This window comes from Myodes glareolus, chromosome 5 (assembly GCF_982192425.1).
Source record: "Myodes glareolus chromosome 5, mMyoGla1.1, whole genome shotgun sequence".
NCBI classification, from domain to species: domain Eukaryota; kingdom Metazoa; phylum Chordata; class Mammalia; order Rodentia; family Cricetidae; genus Myodes; species Myodes glareolus.
The window spans coordinates 88026676-88047448 of NC_142030.1; the positions used below are offsets into that span (position 1 = coordinate 88026676).

At 49.9% G+C, this 20773-nt stretch overlaps 1 protein-coding gene across 1 annotated transcript in view; it reads right to left on the minus strand.

The window, feature by feature from the left end:
• Cacna1s (calcium voltage-gated channel subunit alpha1 S) overlaps window positions 1-20773 on the minus strand; it is a 64606-nt gene that overhangs the window by 26200 nt on the left and 17633 nt on the right. Inside the window, exons 6-18 of the mRNA XM_087906480.1 lie at window positions 18346-18551; window positions 17028-17131; window positions 15334-15479; window positions 14567-14648; window positions 12695-12855; window positions 9022-9247; window positions 7992-8199; window positions 6855-6975; window positions 5448-5562; window positions 4089-4182; window positions 3370-3439; window positions 1257-1389; window positions 368-497 (exon numbers count right to left, since the gene is read on the minus strand). Of these exons, the coding sequence (XP_087762606.1) occupies window positions 368-497; window positions 1257-1389; window positions 3370-3439; window positions 4089-4182; window positions 5448-5562; window positions 6855-6975; window positions 7992-8199; window positions 9022-9247; window positions 12695-12855; window positions 14567-14648; window positions 15334-15479; window positions 17028-17131; window positions 18346-18551 (1796 nt within the window). The remainder of the gene's footprint in view (window positions 1-367; window positions 498-1256; window positions 1390-3369; window positions 3440-4088; window positions 4183-5447; window positions 5563-6854; window positions 6976-7991; window positions 8200-9021; window positions 9248-12694; window positions 12856-14566; window positions 14649-15333; window positions 15480-17027; window positions 17132-18345; window positions 18552-20773) is intronic.

The window sequence follows — 20773 nt, forward strand, 5'->3', positions numbered from 1 at the left end:
ACCAACACTCAACACCATCATCACTATAATCACCACTATTATTACCATTAATACCACCGTCACCACTAACATCACTATAGTCATCATCATTATGATTACCACCATTACCATCGACACTATCGGTCCCACCACCATCATTACCACCTTGACTACCATCATAATCGCCAGCACCAGCTCTGTTCAGGGCAGGCAGGCAGAACCTAACTTGCTTCTGCTACGACAGCACTGTTCAGAACGGCAGTGGCCGGTTCCAGCCCTCCAGAAACTTTGAGAGACTCTGATGCCTCTGGCCACATAGAGGGTACAACTGAACTTGGACCCCAGAGTGGGGTCGGGGTGCCAAACCAGTTGGAGGGGCTGCCGTCACCTGGTTCCTCATGGAGTCCGCTCGGATGGGGTCCTCGGCGGCCAGCGCAGCACTGCTGAGCAAGATGAAGAGCAGGATAAAGTTGGTGAACCAGGTGGCGTTGACAATGCGGTGGCAAAGGACACGGATTCTGGTGGGGTGGGGTGGGGAGACACGAGCTGTGAGATGCTGGAAGTCCAGGCCTCGCTAGCTTCTGTCCCATAGAGGGCCTCTGACTCCACCTGCTGTCCCCGCCCAGCCAGGGAGCAAGTATAACCTTGTACCCACATGAGCCCCTGGCTGAACATGCAGGACTTGGCTCCCACTTTTGTTCCTTCAATCTTAGTCACGTCTCTCAACTGAGCTCCTTCATCCCCTCTACCAGTGCCCACCACCATGAGGGTTCCCCAGCCAAGAATGGGACAGGCCGATCTCCTTCCCTGGGGCAGAAAAAACTCCATGAAGTCTGTTTATTCCAAAGCTGAAGGTTATAATACTATTACACACTCCCACTATCTCCTACTTCATCTCCTCACCCTGTCTAGAACTGCCCTTAGAGAAGAACCAGCAATGACAGTCCCTCTTAGGTGTAAACAACTGATGAAAACCTTAAAAACGCTACTTCTCCCAGAAACACTAGCGTTTTGTTCATTTTAAAGGTATTTTATTTTTGTTATGTGCTGGGCATTGAAACCAGCGCCTCATGCATGTCAGGCAAACTCTGTTATGAAGCGAGACCCCAGCTTACTGCGAGCATTTTAGACAGAGCACAAGGCGATAACCTAAAGGAGTGAGCTGTGCATAAGGTACCCGAAGATGGGGAGAACCCAGAGTGGATCTCTTTGGGGAGGGGAGCCACTGTCTCAGAGCCTCCTCGGCTCCCCCACTTGGCTGTCACGGTGCTACCTACTTATTGGTGGGGCTGAAGATGAAGAAGGAGCTAGCCTCTGGAATGGGCACTGCTTTCTCTTTCAGCTGCAGCTCGGCCAGAGGGCGTGGCCGGGGGCTTACTGGGATCTCAGGCTCATCTTCCTCATCATCTCCTGTGGGGAGAGGGAATGAGATAAGGATATTTCCAAACCTTGCCAGGTCCTTGGCTTCTGTGCTCAGAGTCCTCCCAGGAGCCTCCGAAGCCGCTAAGCAAAGGCCAGTTTGGGGTATTAGTAAGGTATGGCCTGGGCCTTCCCCTTTTGGTACATAGAGTACAATCTAGCTCAGAAGTCCCCCAAACCTTCTTCAAGTAGGGCCACAAACAAGGTTGAGGAATCTGGCTGGGCACGGTAGTGCATGCCTTTAATCCTGGGTTAGGATTCTAAAAACAGTGAAAAATTTCTAGCATGGGCAGAATGGACCAGTATCTCTTGAGCTTTGAACAGGCTTGTGGTCAGCGAGGTGAAGCAGAAGGCAGAGAGGAGGAAAAGATATTCTGAGCACATTCTGAGCATATGTCTAAAGTTATGTTCTGCCTGGGTCCCTCCACCGACAGCGCCTCCTCCCCACCTTAGCAACCTGGCCAAGACCCTCAGGAGTGCCAACAGCACCTGATTCTGCTCTCTCCGTGGCAGAGACCTGTGGGTTCACTCCTCTCTATCCTAAGAGCCCCCACCCCTTCCCCAGCATGGTGCTCACATCTGCTTGGCCTGCCATGGCTGTTTAATTGCAGAGAGGGTTCATCCTTAGCATTTGCACCTTTGCAGCTCCCCTTAATTCTTTATTCCTCGGTCTGTGTTTGTTAATTTTATTGCACGTATTTTTGCCCCCAACCACCCCATACTGGGAATTGAATCCAAGGTCTCACCAGTCTGACACTGACCTATATCCCCACGCCTCAGCCTCTAGAGAAGCTGGAATCATAGGGTTGTGCACTAGGGCCCAGATTGCGCATAACTTTTGTCAAAAGTCACTTCAACTTATTTTTGGAAAGAGGTTAGATATAAATGTATTCAGGGTCTTGGTCAGACCTCTCTCCAACCCACATGTTCTCTGCCCCTGCTCTCATTTCTCTCTAGCCCCTTCCCCTAACATACGATTTCCCACAGCGGTCACCCAGCCACGCGCACCCAACAGAGGATAACCGTTAGGTGATACAACTCCATGTGGCGCCGTGTCAATATTGACTCCTGCTAGATATTTGAAGAAATTTGGCCAGCCTTGCTTCCTAAACTTTGTTTTGGAAAATCATTTCCTGTGATCATTTGTTTGATTAGTGGAAGGCCTACTGGGTTTCAAATGCCGCCATTCCCAGCATGGAAAGGCACAGAAAGGCCAATCGGAGCTGAGAGACACTCAAGCTAACCACCATGGTAAGAGGACCCCGGAGGGAGCTAACAGAGCCTGACAGCACTTGTGCCCCAGGTTTTCCCGAGAGGCTGTGTGGTGCTAATCCAGCCTGGCTCTGCTTCTATCATTCATCATGCCCCTGGTTCAGACGAGCAGGGTTCACACAGCAGCCGGTAGCTCTATGCTCTCAGGGTCGCTCTATGCTCTCAGGGGTTGCTCTATGCTCTCAGGGGCCGCTCTATGCTCTCAGGGCCGCTCTATGCTCTCAGGGGCTGCTCTGCTTTATCCTTCCATTCTGCTCTTGTGGATTTTCAGACGGTGCAGTCTGGCAGTCCTGGTTTCATTTGAGATCCAGGGTAGGGAATGATCTACCCCATCAACATAAGAATGCAATGCCCTTTCTTTGGATAGAACCCGGTGGACAGGGAGGACTTGTATGTCTGCCAGTCCTGTGCTCTGTGCAAACAGTACTGAGCAGATAGCTGGAACTCAATAAAAGTAAATGAAAGCATGTGTGGAACATTATTTTTGCTGTGTGTATTACAGGGGAGAGGCAGGCTTGCAGGTTGCTTCTTGGCAAGGCTAGGTAGAGAAGGGACATCTCCAGGGTTCTGCCCTCCACATGGAGTGGTCCAAGTAGGAGATGCACAGGACACATCCAAATAGAGAATTCAGCACCAGCATGTTGCCCCTTCAACAGCATCCTGCTTATCCTGCTTCAGCCCAGGCTCTGGGATACTTACCTGGGAAGTCAGCCGAAGGGTATGGGTCTTTCACCTCATTGACGTTAGATTCGAACTCGTCAATTTTCAGCTGTAGAAAGGAAGAATGAAGGTGGTAAAGAAGCAAAACCTGATGTTTGAATTTACTGGGCATTGTCCAGATTCCTGAATGTTTCCTATAACCTGAGAAGTGGATGAGAGTGGGGTCATTATGGTTTACAGATAAGAAGTCAGGTCCAACAAGGTATACGACGTGACCAAGCCTGTGTTGGGCACACCAAGGCTCTAGCCAGTCTGAGACCCTTTCACTGTGTTGCCTTGGCTCTGCAAGAGAACTGAGCTTTCCAGGCCAAGCTGTGCAACCTCTCTGCGGCCTGGGACCCTGGCTCACGACTCCCTTTCCTCACTCTCCACGACAGTGAGCAGGGCCGGGCTGGAACATACAGGGTGGGGCTAGCAGGAGTGGAAAGCCAGGCTCTTGGTAAAACAGGCAAGCTGCCTTCTCGTTCTGCACAGGACTCCAAGGAAGTCTGGCTCCCAGGTTGAAGGGCCTGTGCCTGTCCACACAGGAGTCCCCGGAAGAGATGTAGATGTTGTCTCTCCTCCCAGAGCAAGGGGATGCTACCCCCACTACCCTGTGTCTCTTTTCTATCTCCAAAGTGGCCTGAGTAAGCTGGGGAGCCAGGGGACTCTCAGAGGCTCTCCAGCCAGCCTATACAATTCCCCGCATGGGGGTTCACCTTAGCCGTGGTGGGGATGCCTTCACCCTTGAATTTCTGCTCCAGCTTCTTAGCCATCGCGGCCTTCTCTTCTTCAGACTTGTCCGGGAGCCCCCTGAAGTGAAAAGGCAAGGACATCTAAGGCAGAAGCTGTAAGAATGGTTTTGGGGCTGACAACACCCTTAGGAAGATTTCACACCAGCGGTCAGGGGGAATCTATGGGGGAAGGAGCAGCAAAGGTCACCAAATGGAAAGGATAGTAGGCCTGGGTAAGCCTTCTCTCTGCGGTAGAAGGTGTGAACTTCTACTAAAGCTAGACTCTCAGTGATCGCCCATTGTCAGTGTTTGTTCTAGAGAAGGAGTGGGGAATGGCTTTGTACCAGTTTTATGTAGGATTCAGAATGGAATTCTGGCCTGTCTGCCTAAGTTCCAAGCCTAGAAATGCTTGGGGGTCTTCGTTGGTCTCTCTTCCCCAGCTCTTTTCATCTAGCCTCAAGAAACGAGCATCCCATTCCCGCAGGCACGTGCGTTAAAGGGAGCAGGCTCCAGACTGAAGTTCAGTTACCCAAACTGTGATCCTCCAAAACCCAGTTGCGTTAGCATTGTCTGGGGACTGGCAGGAAATTCAAGCCTTCATCCATCCCACCTGGTTCAGACCGGTTGACATGGACTCTACATTGCATAAAACCTCCAGGTGGTTCATTCGCAGTTTGAATTTGAGAAACATTATCCAAAAAACCTATCCCACTTGGGCTGGAGAGATGGTTCAGTGGTTAAGAGCACTGGTTGCTTTTCCAGAGGTCCTGACCTGAGTTCAGTTCCCAGCAACCACATGGTGGCCCACCACCATCTGTAATGAGATCTGGTGTCCTCTTCTGGCGTGCAGGTATACATGGAGGCAGAATGTTGTATCCATAATAAATAAATAAATATTTAAGAAAAAAACTATTCTATATTTACTCCCAGAAGCACCAGGCACGGAGAGACATGACCAATCACAGAGGGACAGATCAGCCGAGAACTGGGAAAGTCAACCCCTACTTCACAGAAGCCCAAGGCTCCAAACATAAATGACCCCCTCCAAGGGGTCCAGTCACTGAATAGCAGGACTGTGGGGCGGGGGGAGTCTTAGAACCCACCAGGCTTGATCATTGCATTCCTTGAGGCCTGTCTAGAAGACCAATTTGCCTCTAGTTTTACCCCAAAAACACTTGGTGTAAATTCTGAAGGCCTGAATGTCCTGCTTGGAGAAGCCTGCCCCCAAGAGGAGGTGCCATGTGGCCCCTGCTCATCCAGCTCAAGGGTGGGGGCACCCGGCCTGGAGCCTAAAGGCCACAGCCAGAGTCGCTCCAGCTCTCACCTAGAGGGTGCGGCACTCACTTAGACAGCTTCCTGCGCTTCCTCTCCTCGGCTTTGGCCTTCTGGGCCGAGGTCAGGCTTTCTGCCTCCGCCAGGTTGTCCACAGCGATAGCCAGGAAGACGTTGAGCAGGATGTCTGAAGGCCAGCTAAGGAGCCGTGAGTTGCGGTGGAGGGCAGTTTCTGGCACAAGAGTTTTGTTTCCCCGTGTATTTCAAGGCCTTAGTCCATGGGGTGGCAGTTTCTTGCCAGAGCTGCACCCCGTGGGAGGGTACAGGCCCAGGAGCATAGTCAAGCCCTCAGGGAAGCTTGACTGCTGATGGGGCCTGAATCCATGAGAGCTTTGGAGTTTTAGTCTATGTCTGCCAGAACAGATCCCCGCTGCCCGACAGGGATCCCGGGGAGTGAGGCAAAGCAAGGGGCATTGACTTCATCCCTGCCCACTCTCCACAGTGTCAGATTCCGCAGCATGGCATTAGGACCCTTCGGGTGCCATTAGCATCTCTCTGCTTAGCTCACCTTTTGACCTATCCTAGCTTAATAGTCCTGGTTCCAGAGCTCAGCCTGATCCCTGGTTACAGCTTTGTGTCAACCGGACACACCAGGCAAGAGGGAAACTCAGTTTAGGAACTTTCTCCATTTAAACTGCTAATTGTAGGAGGGCCCGCCCCACCCTGGAAAAGTGGTCCTAGATTGTAACAAGAAGGTAGCTGAACAAGCCAGAGGGATAGAGCCAGTGAGGAGCAGCCCTCCCAGAGATTCTCAACCTCTGGGTTGCGACCCCTTTGGGAGACTGAACGACCTTTTCACAGGGGTCGCCTAAGACCATCAGAAAACACAGATGTTTACCTCACAACTCATACCAGTAGCAAAGTTACAGTTATGAAGGAACAATGAAAATAATTTTATGGTTTTGGGTGACCACAGCTTGAAGGACTGTATTTTAAAGGGTTTCAGCGTTAGGAAGGTTGAGAGCCGCTGCCCCATGTTCCTGCTTCGGTTCCTGATTCCAGGTTCTTCCTTCAGTTCCTGCCCTGACTTCCCTTAATGACAGACCACAATATGAAAGAATAAACCAAATAAAAATTTTCTCCTTCAGGTTGGAGGACACCTTGGCTCCTCCCTGCCTGCCTCCGAGCTGCTAAACCCGGCTGCCCCACCATCTCCACTGCGCCTCTGCTAAACCCTGGGCTTTTTCCCACTTGCTTCAGGCTCTCACCAACCTCACAGCTAACTGTCCCTGGTGCTCTCCGACATTTCTGGTGGAAAGGTGTATATTGTTTCTGCGTTTACCTTTACTGTGTCCCATTCCCCACTTCAGGAACCTGGGAACCAGAGGGACCATCTTCCTGACACATGGGGACCCCTGATCCTCCCTGCTAAGCCAGCTCCCCCAAGTTCTACTTTGTACCAGGGCCCTGAGAGGATACAGTTGCCACAGACGAAAAGGATGATGAAGTAAATGCAGACCAGCACACCAGGGTAAGACGGGCCTCCGTAGGCCATGATCCCATTGTACATCACAGAGTTCCAGTCTTCGCCTGTCAGGACCTAGGCGGAGGGAGCGCGAGGTGAGAGGACTAGTCACCCCGAAAGGCCTTTGTCACCTGTCAGCTCTCCCAGTCCCCACCCTCCAGGTGACCACTCCCTACTGCCCTCACGGCTCCTCCTTCAGCTCTCTACAATGCTATCAGGGTGTGAGCGGGCTTGGAGGAGAAGGGAGTGGGCTCGGGGGAGGAGCCCAAGACCGAAGGGCTGGCTGCCACGGGATGGTTGGATGGACAAAGTCTTACCAAGCCTCTTGAGAGCCAAGTTTGATCACAGGGCCTCTACTCTGTTCTTAATCCCCAGGCTGAAGTGGACTACACTCAGCCAGGCCTTTGTTACTCTGGCTTCCAAAAATAGCACCAAGGTCAAGTCCCTTGAAAGCACCATCCCTGGTCAGCTAGTGAGGTAGTGAATGGAAGAAAGGCAGGATGATGCCATGAAGTCATCTACAGGACTGACGGATGGTCCCCTACTACTCCTGCAGATATGGCATGGGGACTTATGAGATATTGGTGACATGAAAAGGAGCATGTCTATGCTTGACATTAAGAAAGCTCCTCTGGGAGCCTGTGGCTCCGAATCCCAGCCATGATCCCTTGAGAGGCTTCTTGGAAACAGGCAGCCTCTGTGCCTCTCGTGTGAGAGAGGGGTCTCAGATGCCTGGGCTTTCTCGGCTTGCCAAGGGCGCCTTCAGCTTGCCTGACTTTGCCCTAAAGATGTGAGCAGCTCACCTTCGACGTCCAGTCTACCCCCAAGTATTTATTTGCATCAGCTGCTATTGTACTGTACTAGGCACCAGGGGCCAAGAGAAACTGACAAACTAGTCGCCGTTGGCCAGAGCTCCAGGCCAACAGTACAGGATTGCAATGGCCCAAGGTCCAGGCGATAGGAAATGAGAAGGATATTGAACTCAATCAGCAGGTCAAGAAAGGCTTCCTGGCGAAGGTGATGTTTTCCCAGATACCGAAGCAGGATTCAGGTACCTCCCAGGGCGAGGTCTTCACAGACAGAGCACCTACCTGGAAGACACTGATGAGGGCCTGGGGGAAGTTATCAAAATTGCTGCGTCGTACTTCCGTGTCTTCGAAGTCATATCGGCCCCCGAAGAGCTGCATGCCCAGCAGGGCAAAGATGATGATGAAGAGGAAGAGCAGCAGCAGCAGAGAGGCGATGGAGCGGATGGAGTTGAGCAGCGATGCCACCAGGTTGCTCAGGGACGTCCAGTACCTGAGGAAGAGGGACAGCAGGGTGGGGGCTGGATGGGGCCTTCTCCCTGGTTCTCCCAGGCTTGGGAGGGCTGGTGGCAATGGCACAAGACTGGGGACATGACAGGAAAGGGCTTCCTGTGGCTGGATCCCTTGCACACTTCTCGGCAGGGCTAAGAAAGAACTTCCGTCCTCATTATTTACACCATAGGAGTAAAGACCTGTGCTCATGTCGGCACTGGGCAAATGCTTAAGAACACCCTAGACCCCCTCGTCTGTGACTTCAGCTGCCTGGAGCCGGTGGAGGACAGCATTAAACCCTGTAAATGCAGTGACCTGATACATTTTCAGAGAAGGATCATAGTCACGTAAATTGTTACAAGATATTATAAGTGTAACTTTGTATTGTTAATTGTTCAGGGAAAGGCGTGGTGTATTTAAGGCACAGCACTCTCTACGGTTTCAAGCACCTATGGGGGGGGGGGGCTTGACAAATCCCCACAGAGGGGAAGAAGCACAAATGAAAAACTCTTTCCCCTCTCTGCATGGTCCCCTACCCCGTGTCCCCTTTCTTTCTTTTCCCTACCCCTCCCTCATTTCTCTGTCTCTTCCACCCATCTTCCAGGGCTTCCCCTTTTCTCCTTTCTACCTCTTTCCAACTCTTCCATTTTCCCTATCCTGACATGGGTAATAGTGAGACCACAGGGGAAATGAGAATCCAGCGGTGTGAAAGGGATTTCCCTTTTCCAGAGGGCAGGAGAAAGGAGGCCGGGGTCAGACCAAGACCTGACTTTGTCAACCCCTGCAGTCTAGGCCTCTCAGGGTCCCGGCTGCCTGCACTCACTTGGTGATCTTGAAGAGCCTCAGGAGCCGGATGCAGCGGAGCACAGAGATGCCCAGCGGTGTCATGGCTCCCGACTCCACCAACAGGATCTCCAGGATGCCGCTGCACACCACGAAGCAGTCGAAGCGGTTGAAGATGGACATGAAGTACTGGCGCAGGCCCAGACCGTACATCTTCAGCAGCATTTCAATGGTGAAGAGAGCCAGCAGCACACGGTTGGCGACATCTGTGGAGGGCAGCAGGGCCCAAACATTGCTTCCTTCCCTCCTCCTCCTCCTCCTTCTCCTCCTCCTCTTAGCCTCTGCCCCAGGTGAGCCTCTATCAGCACACATGCCCTACCTTTCCAAGGCTCTTGAGCCTTTTTAATTTTCAGGTCCTAGGATGGGGCCAGCAAGAGGGCTGTTAATGGGGCTTGCCACTAAGTTCGATGACCCGAGTTTGATCCCCAGAAGCTATATGGTGGAAGGGGAGGACAGAATTGTTTTCTGCCCCCCCTCCACAAAACCAACCAACAAATCAATCAATTCATTAATCAATTAGAAATGTAAAATAATAACAACAACAATCCCCCTAGGAAAACCTGGTGGATTTTGCACATCAAAAGAACCTAAATCTGTATTTCCATACCCTAGTTAGCAGGGGAAAAGCTGCTGTATAAATTCATGAAGGTCCACTCCTCCTCATTAAACACAGTCTGTATTCCCGGTAGAAAGAGGGTGGGGCTCACGAAAGGCAATCTGCTCTCCTGTGCTCCGCCCGGCCCCATCTGGGACGCCCACTATCAGTATCTGTTTGTCTTTCTTGCTACTTCCCTTCTTCCTTTGAAATGGTCTCTTTGTGTTCATTTATCCAGCTCTAGGGTTAAACCCAGCAGACACGGACATTCACGTCCTTGCTCTCCCACAGTCCTGTTCGCCATCTGCTTGCTCTTCCAGACGCTCTCTCCTCCGCCACCCTGGCTTCTGGGACCCCACATTCTGTGGGGTTTCCTCAGACCTACTCCCCTGGCTTCTCCAGTCCTCTCTGTCACACATTCTTCACCAAGTCGCTGGCTGTTGGTCTTGAGCCCTGCACTATTCCCTGACCATCCGGTGATGACCTGTGACGGCAGTGCCAGCGCTGCTCCACCACAATTCCCGCCTTTCATTCTCCTGAGACCCAGCCTCTCCATGGTGACCCAGCCCCTGTTTTCCCACCAGCTTCTTTGACACTACCGTTAGATTGTCTCAAAGGTACCTCAAACTCAATATGCCCAGCACCATAAGGGTGGATGTTGCCCGTCATCCCACACTTACCAAAACTACCTGGCTACTGACTATCTTTGCCTTCTTAGCAAGTAGGACTACCACCATCTATTTGTCTGCTCAGTCTCGGAATTACAGATTCACCTCTTGATGGGTAGGGTTCCATCTTCATGTGGGTTTACTAACGCTGCCTGACAATGTGTAGCACAGTTAAGCGGCTCTCAGGAAGACTGCAGTGAATGAATGAATGAACAAATGGGTGCACGCATCTGAACAGCAGGTTTGCTTCCTACTCTTTGAAACTGTAACTTCCACTTCATTCACTTGAACTTCGTCTCTTCTGTCGTGTTTCATTAAGCCATGTTCCTGCTCAGCTCACTCGCATGCATCAAGCTGGTGACTCTTCCCCAGAGGAGCTCTGTTCTTTATCTCAGTTGTGATTTTTTTTTCTCCCACGGGAGCTCATCACTGGAGATGCTCTTTCCCCCCCAGGGATTCGTACGCCTTGGCTTGAGGACATTCCGAAAGGACACGTGTGCCTACTTCTGAAGGGCTCCCCCAGGGCTCTCGTTTGTCTTTGATTAGTTTGTCCGGGTCTGTCTTGGTTTACTCTCCCTGCACTGTGAGAGGTGCTGCAAGCTGGACCTCATACCCCGACAAGCTGTAGGACAGGACGGATGGATGTTAATTGTTTCCAGTCCATCCATGGAAGGCAATGAAAGATGGCAAAAGAAAGATTGCAAGAGGAGACGCTGAGGCTGCACGAATCTAAAGGACACAGGTTGGACATAGGCTGAAGTTAATTGTTCCCTTGTGACATGTTTCTTCCCTCCCAGGACCCCCAGCAGAGGGAACTTCCAGACTCCTTGCCTGACTCAATGGGCAAAAAGGTTTTAGATCCCCTTACACAGAAGCAGCCTTTCCAGGCCCTGGCTCTAAGCAAGTGTGCTGGCTTTGGCTTTTGCTCCCCACCTTACCCAGGCCCAGGGTCCTGTCTATGGTCCCTGCATAGGCATGAAGAGGTCAGCTACCACCCCTGAGGGGTCAGGTCTAAGATATCTCCACAAGGGAGTTCATGAGCTCCCTGCCGCCGCTGCCATCCAGAGACCACTTTGTTATTTATTACAGTTTGAGTGTGCAATGTTCCTCCACAGATTCATATGTTTGAACTATTGGTCCTCATCTGGGGGCACTGTTTTATGTCAAATCTTTAAGAGGTGGAGCTTTGCTGGAGGAACTAGGTCATTGGGAGCAGGCCATGAAGTTTGTGGCTCTACTTCCTATCTCTCTTGCTCCCTGACTGCAGACACGATGCTACCATCCAAACCAGGCTTCTGCTTCCATGCTCTCCTGGTCATAATGGACTGGATCCCTTCTTAGGGGGCGAGCCAGAAGGAACTCTTCCTTCCTTGCATTGTTTTTTAGGCAGTTGTCAGAGCAATGAGAGAAGCTTGTCATCCCTTGAGGCATTATTAGAACTCATGCCGCATTGGTGTTTGTAGCGGGAAGAGTACCTATCTGTGGGACAACTGATTCTTGATCACAGTCCAGAGCTCTCATACAGTGAGGCATCCACCGAAAGGCTGAAGCTGACCCATCCATCTCCTACAAAGGCTGGTCATTCAGAGCTTCAAATCTGATCATAATAAGTTTAGGCTTATAACTTTTATTGACCTCCCTGTACCCAAAAGCTCAACTCCTAACGCAGCATGACAGTATACGAGGACCCCTATGAACACCTGTCGTCCATCATGTATGAAGTTTTGTGGCTCCCTTAATTCACCAGACTATTTCACATGTTTGCACTCATGGGATCGTCTGCAAGAATCCCGGCTGACCTTAGACCAGTTGGGCTTTTTCTCTGTGTCCTTTTGATGTGTGCAGCAGCAGGGGCTTCTCTCGTAACCTTTCTCTTACCAGCTCATCTTTGCTCCTTCATTGCCTTCCCTGGATGGGCTGGAGACAATGACCATCTGATCTGTCCTATGACTAGGCAGACTCCTTGAAGTCATGAGCAAGGAATTAACTATGTATACATATACGTGTATCTCACTTGCTGCATAGTTGGTTACTGTATTTAACAGCATTTGAACTTGGATGCTTAGAACTCTCGGTTACTGACAGTCTTACGTGCAATGGTATATAATTGAACAATTTGTCCGGATATCGGAGGAAGCACCTGTGTCATTGGCACTGTCCCAGATCAGAATGATGTGGCAGGTGGGGAAGGTGGGCATGCCGCCTTGCCTTTTGGTGTCTCTACTCTCCCACTGTGAGAGGAAGTTGGGCCAGTGGTCCAACACGAGTAGTATGTAATTTCTAGAAGGCATTATCAATCTCATGGACTTCAGCACACCCTACAGCACCCTTGATGGCTTTGAGCTTCTCAGCCGGAGTGCTCAATCCTGGCTCCATTCCAGCTGACTCACCTTGCAAATGAGTCAGCCAGAGGGGCTGGTTGTGGTGCTCCGAGGCAATAGACAGGGTGTTGAGGGCAACGATCAGGATCACCAGCCAATAGAAGACCTTGGATTTCACCAGGTCGTGACACTTCCAGCGGAAGACGCGGTTCCACTGCCTCCAGTGTCGACTGCAGGAGACGGGAGGATTGGGAGCCATTACTTTCAGCCACTCTCCTCTCATGCAAGAGAAATGAAGGATATGGGTCATAGCGCTAGGTCAATTTAAACCGGGCTTCTTATTAACAAAGTTTTGCCTTTCAAATGGGAATGATAAGAACAACGATCTCCCAGGCAATTGAATGAGACAATGCAAGCAAAATGCTTAGCATGGCACTTGATACAGATAGAAGCCAGGAGCACCATGCATTTTAATTTCCACTGAAGGAGACTGCGCTGCCAATTCTACCCTTTTTTAAAGGAAGTTTTACTAACTCCGGGAGGATTTCCAGATGGTTGCGTGGGAAAGGTGTGACCTCACATCATTTCCTAAAGCTTAGGTTTATCCACCGTGGGCTCAGCGATTCTGCTTCTAGAAGTCTGCCCAGAACAGTCCATACTTTACCAGGAGAATTTGGTTAAATATAAAATGGTGCATCTATACCATGGAACATTTAATAGCCAAAGTTGTGCTGATAAAGATATGTGTGAGCGTGTGAGTGTGAACATGTGAGCGTGTGAGTGAGTTTGTGTGTGGGGGGTGGGTGTGGTGCTGGAGAAATAGCTCAGCAGTTAGAGATATGGCTGTTCTTCTAGAGAATCCAGTTGAATTGCTAGTACACACGTGGTGTCTGACAACCACCTGTAACTCCAGTTCCAGGGGCTCTGATCTCCTCCTCTGGCCTTTGTGGACACGAGGTGGGCACAAGGTGCACAGACATGCATGCAGTCGAAACCTCCATATACGTAAAATAAATGAATAAAAAATAAATTTAAAAGTGTATGTCTTTATAGATGTACGTGTACACACAAGTGTGAAAATTGACCTCAGTGGAAATGTTTAAAGAAAAAATACATAACGAGATAGTGTATATTCATTTACTTAATGAACGAGTAAATGAGTAATTTACTAAGCAAATTACTCAATGAAGTAAATATTCTTCAAAATCCCCTATATACTGGTCATTGTTTTAGTCTTTATGGTGACAGCAATTAACATGAATTGTTATTATATAAAAACAATTATATAATATAAATATTATATATTATATAATTATATAAATTATAAATTATTATTCTATTATATAAAAAGAAAAACAAGAACAAAATATTCTGGTGTGTGTGTGTGTGTGTGTGTGTGTGTGTGTGTGAAAGATGAAAGCACAGAAAAATCTTAGTAGAATACACATCTGTTACCATGGTTACTTCTTAGAAGGGCAGCAGGGACTTTCATTTTTTCCCCTTTGGATTTTTCTCTATTGCTGGGTCTTTCAAAAGTCATAATTATGTATGAATTTGAAAAAGGACATAGCCTTTCTTTCAAAACAAAGATAAGAGCTCGGAGTATCCTCTCTTTCCTGACTCTTAGCTAGGGCCACTTCCTTCCTGTATGCCACCCACTTGCACACCTTCCCTCTTTCCTCTTGCAAGTTCCCAACACCCAGCGGCATCCCCTCAGAGGGGTTAGCCGAAGGTCCTGACTGTCTTCTGTTTTACCTTGAGTGATGTAAAAATAGGTCACCCTCTTGGGGTCCTCTCTGATTGCTCATTCGCTGGGCGTCTAGCCACGGCTGAGTCCTCAGAGCAAGAACTCTGTTTTCTTAGATGGTCCTTTCTAAGGGCTCAAGCACCAACAGGAAAGGTTGCCAGATTCTGGCCCCGTGTCTCAGGTCAGGTACTCACATGAACTGGATGATTTTGTTCAAGCCCTCGATTTCATACAAGCTCTCTGTGTCTGAGCCCCCTTCATCCAAAGAGAGCCTGCCTGGGGACAGAACAGATACAGTTAGCAGCCTTCAGGGGCTCTTGGGAACGGACACACTTGGTTAGGCATAGAACATCTATGACGGTGGGCTCTTGGCGGGGCCTGGATCCTGCTGGGACTTCCTATGGACTGGAGAATCCCATCTGCAGGGCATGTGGCCACCATGGGCAGGCCACAGGATGATGTGAGGAGAGCCCAGGATGCACTTGGGTTCTATCATCTTGAGGTTTTACACAAGGCATTGATGACCCTCTGAAAGCAAGCATTATGCATTCTCAGTGGGTCTCTGACTGTGCTGGCTAATTTTATGCCAACTTGACACAGGATAAAGTCATCTGAGAGAAGGGAAACTCCATTGGTACACTGCCTCCATAAGACTGGGCGGTAGACAAGCTGTAGAACATTTTCTTAATTAGTGATTGATGTGGGTGGGCCCAATCCATTGTAGGTGAGGTCATCCCTGGGCTGGTGGTGACCCCTCCATAGCCTCTGCACCGTGGAACTGTGAATGACATAAGCCGTTTCCTCCTCAGGTTGCTTTTGGTCATGTGTTTCATCACAGCAATAGTAACCCGAAGACACTGGGTTTTGGGGGGCTACATAGGGTTTCACTCTCCAGATAGTGACTTGGGGGTGCTGATCAGTATCAGGCAGGGGGATGCTGGCCATGGCTCTGGGCCCCAACCTTCTCTCAGGTCCTCCACGTCCATGACCTCTCCCTGTGTGATCCAGCTCATGTAGCCGCGAAGGTCTTCCTCCAGCTGCTGCTTCTCCCGGAGTTTTTGGAAGGTTCCCCTGGACTTGGCCTTCTCTCGTTCCTTGGTGAATTCTCTAAAACAAAACCAGGGAGGTAGGAGAAGGGGAGAGAGGGAAAGGACGGGGAGAGGGTAAAGGCGGCAGGGCCCACTGAGCTTCCGTAACACAGGGCACATCTGAGCTGGACGTGTCCTCTTCTGGTGTGGGGCAGGGACTCCCAAAGTGTCCCCTGTCTCTCCTTCTCCCAGCCCCACTTCCAGGCACACTTCCAAGCACTTCCGTTTATTCTTAGATGTCAAAGGTTGACAGAACATTCCATTATTCCAACAGAACCATCCAGAAAGCCTTAAATTTACTGTACTCCTTGGTCTTTTAAGCTATTCTAAAATGATTTCTGATTGCAGACTTAAGGCCTGAGAAAATCATCTTGGACATGAGGGGAAATTGGCTGTCACCATGAAGTCAAGAACCTGAGGGGCGCAAGGCATCTAATGACCAGTAGAGGGCAGCACTAGGACACCGAGCAGAACTCAGAGTGCATTAGGAGAAACACCAGCTCAGTTAGCAGGATCTAAACCCAGTCAGCCGAAGAGGGTCTGCCCTTAGGACAGACACCTCACTCTGGCAGTGTGGTGTTCGGCGGGGTGCTCTTGACCATTGTATACATTGTAACCCACCCAATGAAGCCCACCTATGATCACTCCTCAGAACAATGTCACAAAGTGCACAAAATAAGAACACAGGATTACAGATGAACTGATCAGAGTGAAATAAATACAACTACAGAAATGTAACAAATGCCAACGGAGGAAGGCAGGCGCTTCTTCATTCGCTACAGGGATCCTGTTGCAGGTCTAATGACTATAATGAGTGTAGACAGGAGTGCAACAACAGACACGTGACATGATTGCCATTAGAGAACCCACAGGCCCTGCTAATGCCACTGTGGTCAGTTGCCTGCATTCATTATTAAAGGAAGCACACATTTCAGTTAATGCAATAGAAAGTCAAGATGGGTTTTCTCTAACCAACCTCACAGACTCCTGAGTTCTGTTTATAGGCTGTGGAGGGCGGTAGGGCTTCTGGAGTGAGGTGATGTCAACCCATAGAGAGCTGAGACTGCAGCTAACCCCAGCACTGTGTCTGGGGTGGGCTCCATTAACGGTGGGGTTCATGTGTGCTGGACTCTGTCCTAAGCACTTTAAACTCATTTCATGAAAGCTCCAGGAAGCAGGTCCTGATGTGATTATTTGACAGATATGAACACTGAGGTTCTGAGAGGGTAGGGAATTAGGCAGGGTTCCAGAGCCTCTAGGTAGAAGTAGTACAGGGAAGAGAGTGGCAAGCTACCGCTACTGGGTGCTTGACTAGAAACCGTGTGCCGAAGCACACCCAGGGCTGGATCTGGGGCTCACAGGCTCACACAGGAGTGTGGGTGCTGGAGGAAAGAGGAAGCAAAACTGGGAGAAGCGTGCTAGCTTAAAGAATGCATCCTCTGCCTTCCTAACTAAGAAGGAAGAAGTGCACCTGGCCCAGTGGGGCTCAGAGACGAGACGAGGGTCACTGAGGGTCTGGGTCGCTCCTTCCTGTTTCCCCGCCCCCCAACGTCTGTTACTTTCTTACCCGCTCAGGACACCCAGTACCAGGTTGAGGATGAAGAAGGAACCCAACAGAATGAGGGTGACAAAATAGATCCAGGGCCACTCGTTCCCGATGGCATCGTTGACCTGATCCAGACAAAAATGTGAGATCAGCACTCTGACTTGAAGGCTAATTCCTGTCTTCCATTCTGTCCACCCAGCCTCCATAAGGGAAGTAGCCCAAGATCTGGGCCTAAAGGTCTTCCCAAGGGACCCTGGCTGACTGTGCACCTGGTCCCCGGCTAGGCCGAAGTCCATCAGTCAAGAGAGCCTCTAACCTGCCCCTCCGACCCCATCTACAGCCCATTTCTGTACAGCCGAAGCTTTTCAAAATGACAATCCTCTGAGACCTTCAGCCAAGTGTCCTGACATCTCTGAACAGTGTCTCGTCTATCTCGCAAGAATAGGGTACGTGCTCTCCTCCTGGATGTGTAGCAGAGGAGAGATAGCACGTGTGACATTCCTTTGACAAGTTTAATCATCCGCTTCCCTAATGTGAGCCTGCGGGAAATGTTCATACTAATCCTTTATATTTGCAAAGCATTTGACAGTTTTACAATTCCAACCCCACATCATGCTTGAGAGTTCTGGAATAGAGCCAGAGGGGTGAGGGCTTGAGCCTTGGTTCATTTGCTCATTAGCTTCATGGATACAGTTACACAACCTCTCTGGGCCTCAGTTTCCTTTCCTGTAAAATGGGAGTGATGCTGTCTGCTGTGCTCCGACTCATTAAATAAGAAATGCACAGGGTTAAAAAAGACCTAAGAGTTTTCTCTAATAGGAAAGTTTCTGCAATGGTGATTGCATGCCAGGCAATGTTAACAATTCTGTTGGTTTTCTCTCCAGCTCTAAGGTGTGAGTGATATATTATCTTTATAGACAAGACTGATACATAGTGATATTTATGTAAGAAAGTCATCTCACCCAACGACAAAGAGAAAGACCTGAAGGGCCCCTCATCCCTCAAGTGTCCAAGATACAGGACACCAGGAAAGAGTCACTGACATTCTAGAGAAAATTCAGGCATTGAGACTAGAACTCATGGAGCTCCTAGTATCCATCCCTCACCCCCTGGGTCTGGGTTTTGCAGACCTTAAAGCATGAGATCTGTCTCAGGAAATACTAGACAATTTCTAGGCATTAGAAAGATATTATACACCTGCATGGATGCCCAGGGAGAGGAAGACAGGACCAACGGCACTGAGCAGTGACTGACCTTTGGGGCAGGCTTATAAACCCTTCCTTCCTGCTCCCCTAGAAAGCCTTTAGAAGGCAGGGTTGCTTTGGCAGCTCAGACCCACCCAGTATAGGACATCGGTCCACCCCTCCATGGAAATGCATTGGTACACGGTGAGCATAGAGAAGCCAAAGTTGTCGAAGTGGGTGATGCCATGGTTGGGTCCTGGCCAGCCTCCTCGGCATTCACTGCCATTGATGGTGCAGGGGCGCCCAGAGCCAGTTCTAGCACAGGGTGATGGCTTCTCATTCTCTACTGTGGCCACAATGTCTGGAGGCAGAAGGCAGTAACGTTAGGCAAGTGGACAATGCAGGAGGCAAGCTGCTCCAGGGTCATTTGAAAGAACAGAGTGCCAGGCAGTGGCGGCACACACCTTTAATTCCAGCACTTGGGAGGCAGAGGCAGGTGGGTCTCAGTGATCCTGAGGACAGCCTGGCCTACAGAGTGAGTTACAGGAGAGCCAGGGCTGTCTTGAAAAAAAAAAAGGAAGGAAGGAAGGAAGGAAGGAAGGAAAAAAGAAGGGGAGAGAGAGAAAGAGAAAGGAAGAAAGAAAGAAAGAAAGAAAGAAAGAAAGAAAGAAAGAAAGAAAGAAAGAAAGAAAGAACAGAGTAAGTAACAGAGATGAAGGACAGGGCCCAAGACTGGCAGTTGGCACATACAGGTGGCAGCAGTTACGTTTTAGAAGAACTAAAAGAACTTTGGAAGAACCACTCCTAAGACGAACTGTCCCTTGAAGCTCAGCTCATGCTGAGGAGTGACTAGAGGGAGTCTTTGCACCTTCTGAGATCTAAAGAGGAGGGCTCTGTTCAGCTGGGGTGGGCTGGGGACAGGAGCTCCCATGCTCTGATCTGAGATTCAGTCTGGGGAGTCCAAGTGGAGCTGTTCCAGCCTAGGTTGAGCTGTGCCAGTCACAGCACACACAGGACCAGGGCCATCTAGGGAGGATGCTATCAGACTTCAGATCACACCCTCTGTGTCCTCTGAGGAGTCTTTTATTTCCTCTAAAACTTGGTGCACACACTCTCTCTCTCTTCCCCTCTGTGTGTACGTTCGTCCATCCGTTCATCCGTTTGTCCGCGCGTGCATGTGCAGACCAAAGTCCACATCAGGTTTCTTCTCAGCTGCTATCCACTTTATTTCTTGAGTCAGAATCTCTGGCTGAAATACTATTGTGTCTACAGTGGCCAGCCAGCAAGCCTCCAGGCTCTGCCTGTCTTTACCCTCCGTGCTACAGCATCTGACTTTTTACATGAGTTCTAGGGACCCAAACTCAAGTCCTCAAGCTTTCATAGTAAGCACTTCACCCACTGGACTATGTGCCCAGCCACTGAAATCTAGAACACTTTTATCTTAAGATGTTTTACAGCATCCTGCTCTGTTCTGAGATGAAGTTATCCTTGGAACACAGTGCCCTTGCCTGACCACACTTACAATGTAAGCTCAGAGCTCTGAAGGCGGACAGGCAGGAGCATAATGGTTAGCTTGGGGTCCCTGGCTCTATGAAGATGGTGGCTCTGATCTGAGAGGAGCATTTGAATGTTGCTGCTCAGCATTCAACCATCAATGGCTTGGCATCTCCACTGATGGAAGATGTCAACACTGGCTGCAGGGTGTGAACCCTTCCGACAGTGGGAGAAGGGCTGTGGGAGAGGACCGGAAGCTGCCTGCTGAAGCCTTGTCAGAGTTCACTCTTAGAAGCTAGGGTTGACCCTGCATGGATGGACCCTGGTTGCCCATGGAACTGGGGAAGCAAATAGCCTCTCCCCAAGAGGCACTGAGTACAGAGGCTGCTCTGGTGAGCCAAATGTCCGAAATCTGGCAGAGGGCCATCCTCCTTCTGTGTCTTCCTCTTTACCCTAAGATCCTGCTAAAAGTCATTCTCAGAAGAGTCTGAGCTAAGGACGAGGCTGAGTTCCTGGAGATTGTTCAGGGCAAGAGCCAGAGAGCCTTTTGAGGCACCTGCCACTTCAAACCTGTCTTCGTAGTGATGTCAAGAGGTCGCTTGGCCCTTGGCCTCCCATTCTCTCAATAGAGAGTGGAGTTGTCCAGCAGTCATGTGACCATGATGGGACCACACTGCAAGCAGAGCAGATGTGAGCTCCAGCCCACCTGCATAAGCCAGGCGCTGAGGATACAAATCCGTCCCTCTTCTCACTGAATAGACTTCTTTTGGGAGAACACAGTCATGTTTACAAAAATACGTTCCTGTTCCCATGTTGTCAGCTTACTGCTGCTCTCAGAAAAGAACTGATGTCCTGACATTTGCTCCAATTTCCATATGACTATCAGTGGGCCAGACCTATACAAATCATACTTTTGGGGTCTTAATTACCTTGTGAGAATGTGAAGGGGTCCTAAAGCCAAAAAGTGAGATCTGCTGCTTTAGGGAGGGAAGACTTCCTAGACTCTAGGACCTGGGGTCGACATGAGTTTCCTGACAACCCGCAAAACATCCTCTTTGAGTCTCATTCAGTCCATACCCTGCAGGCCTA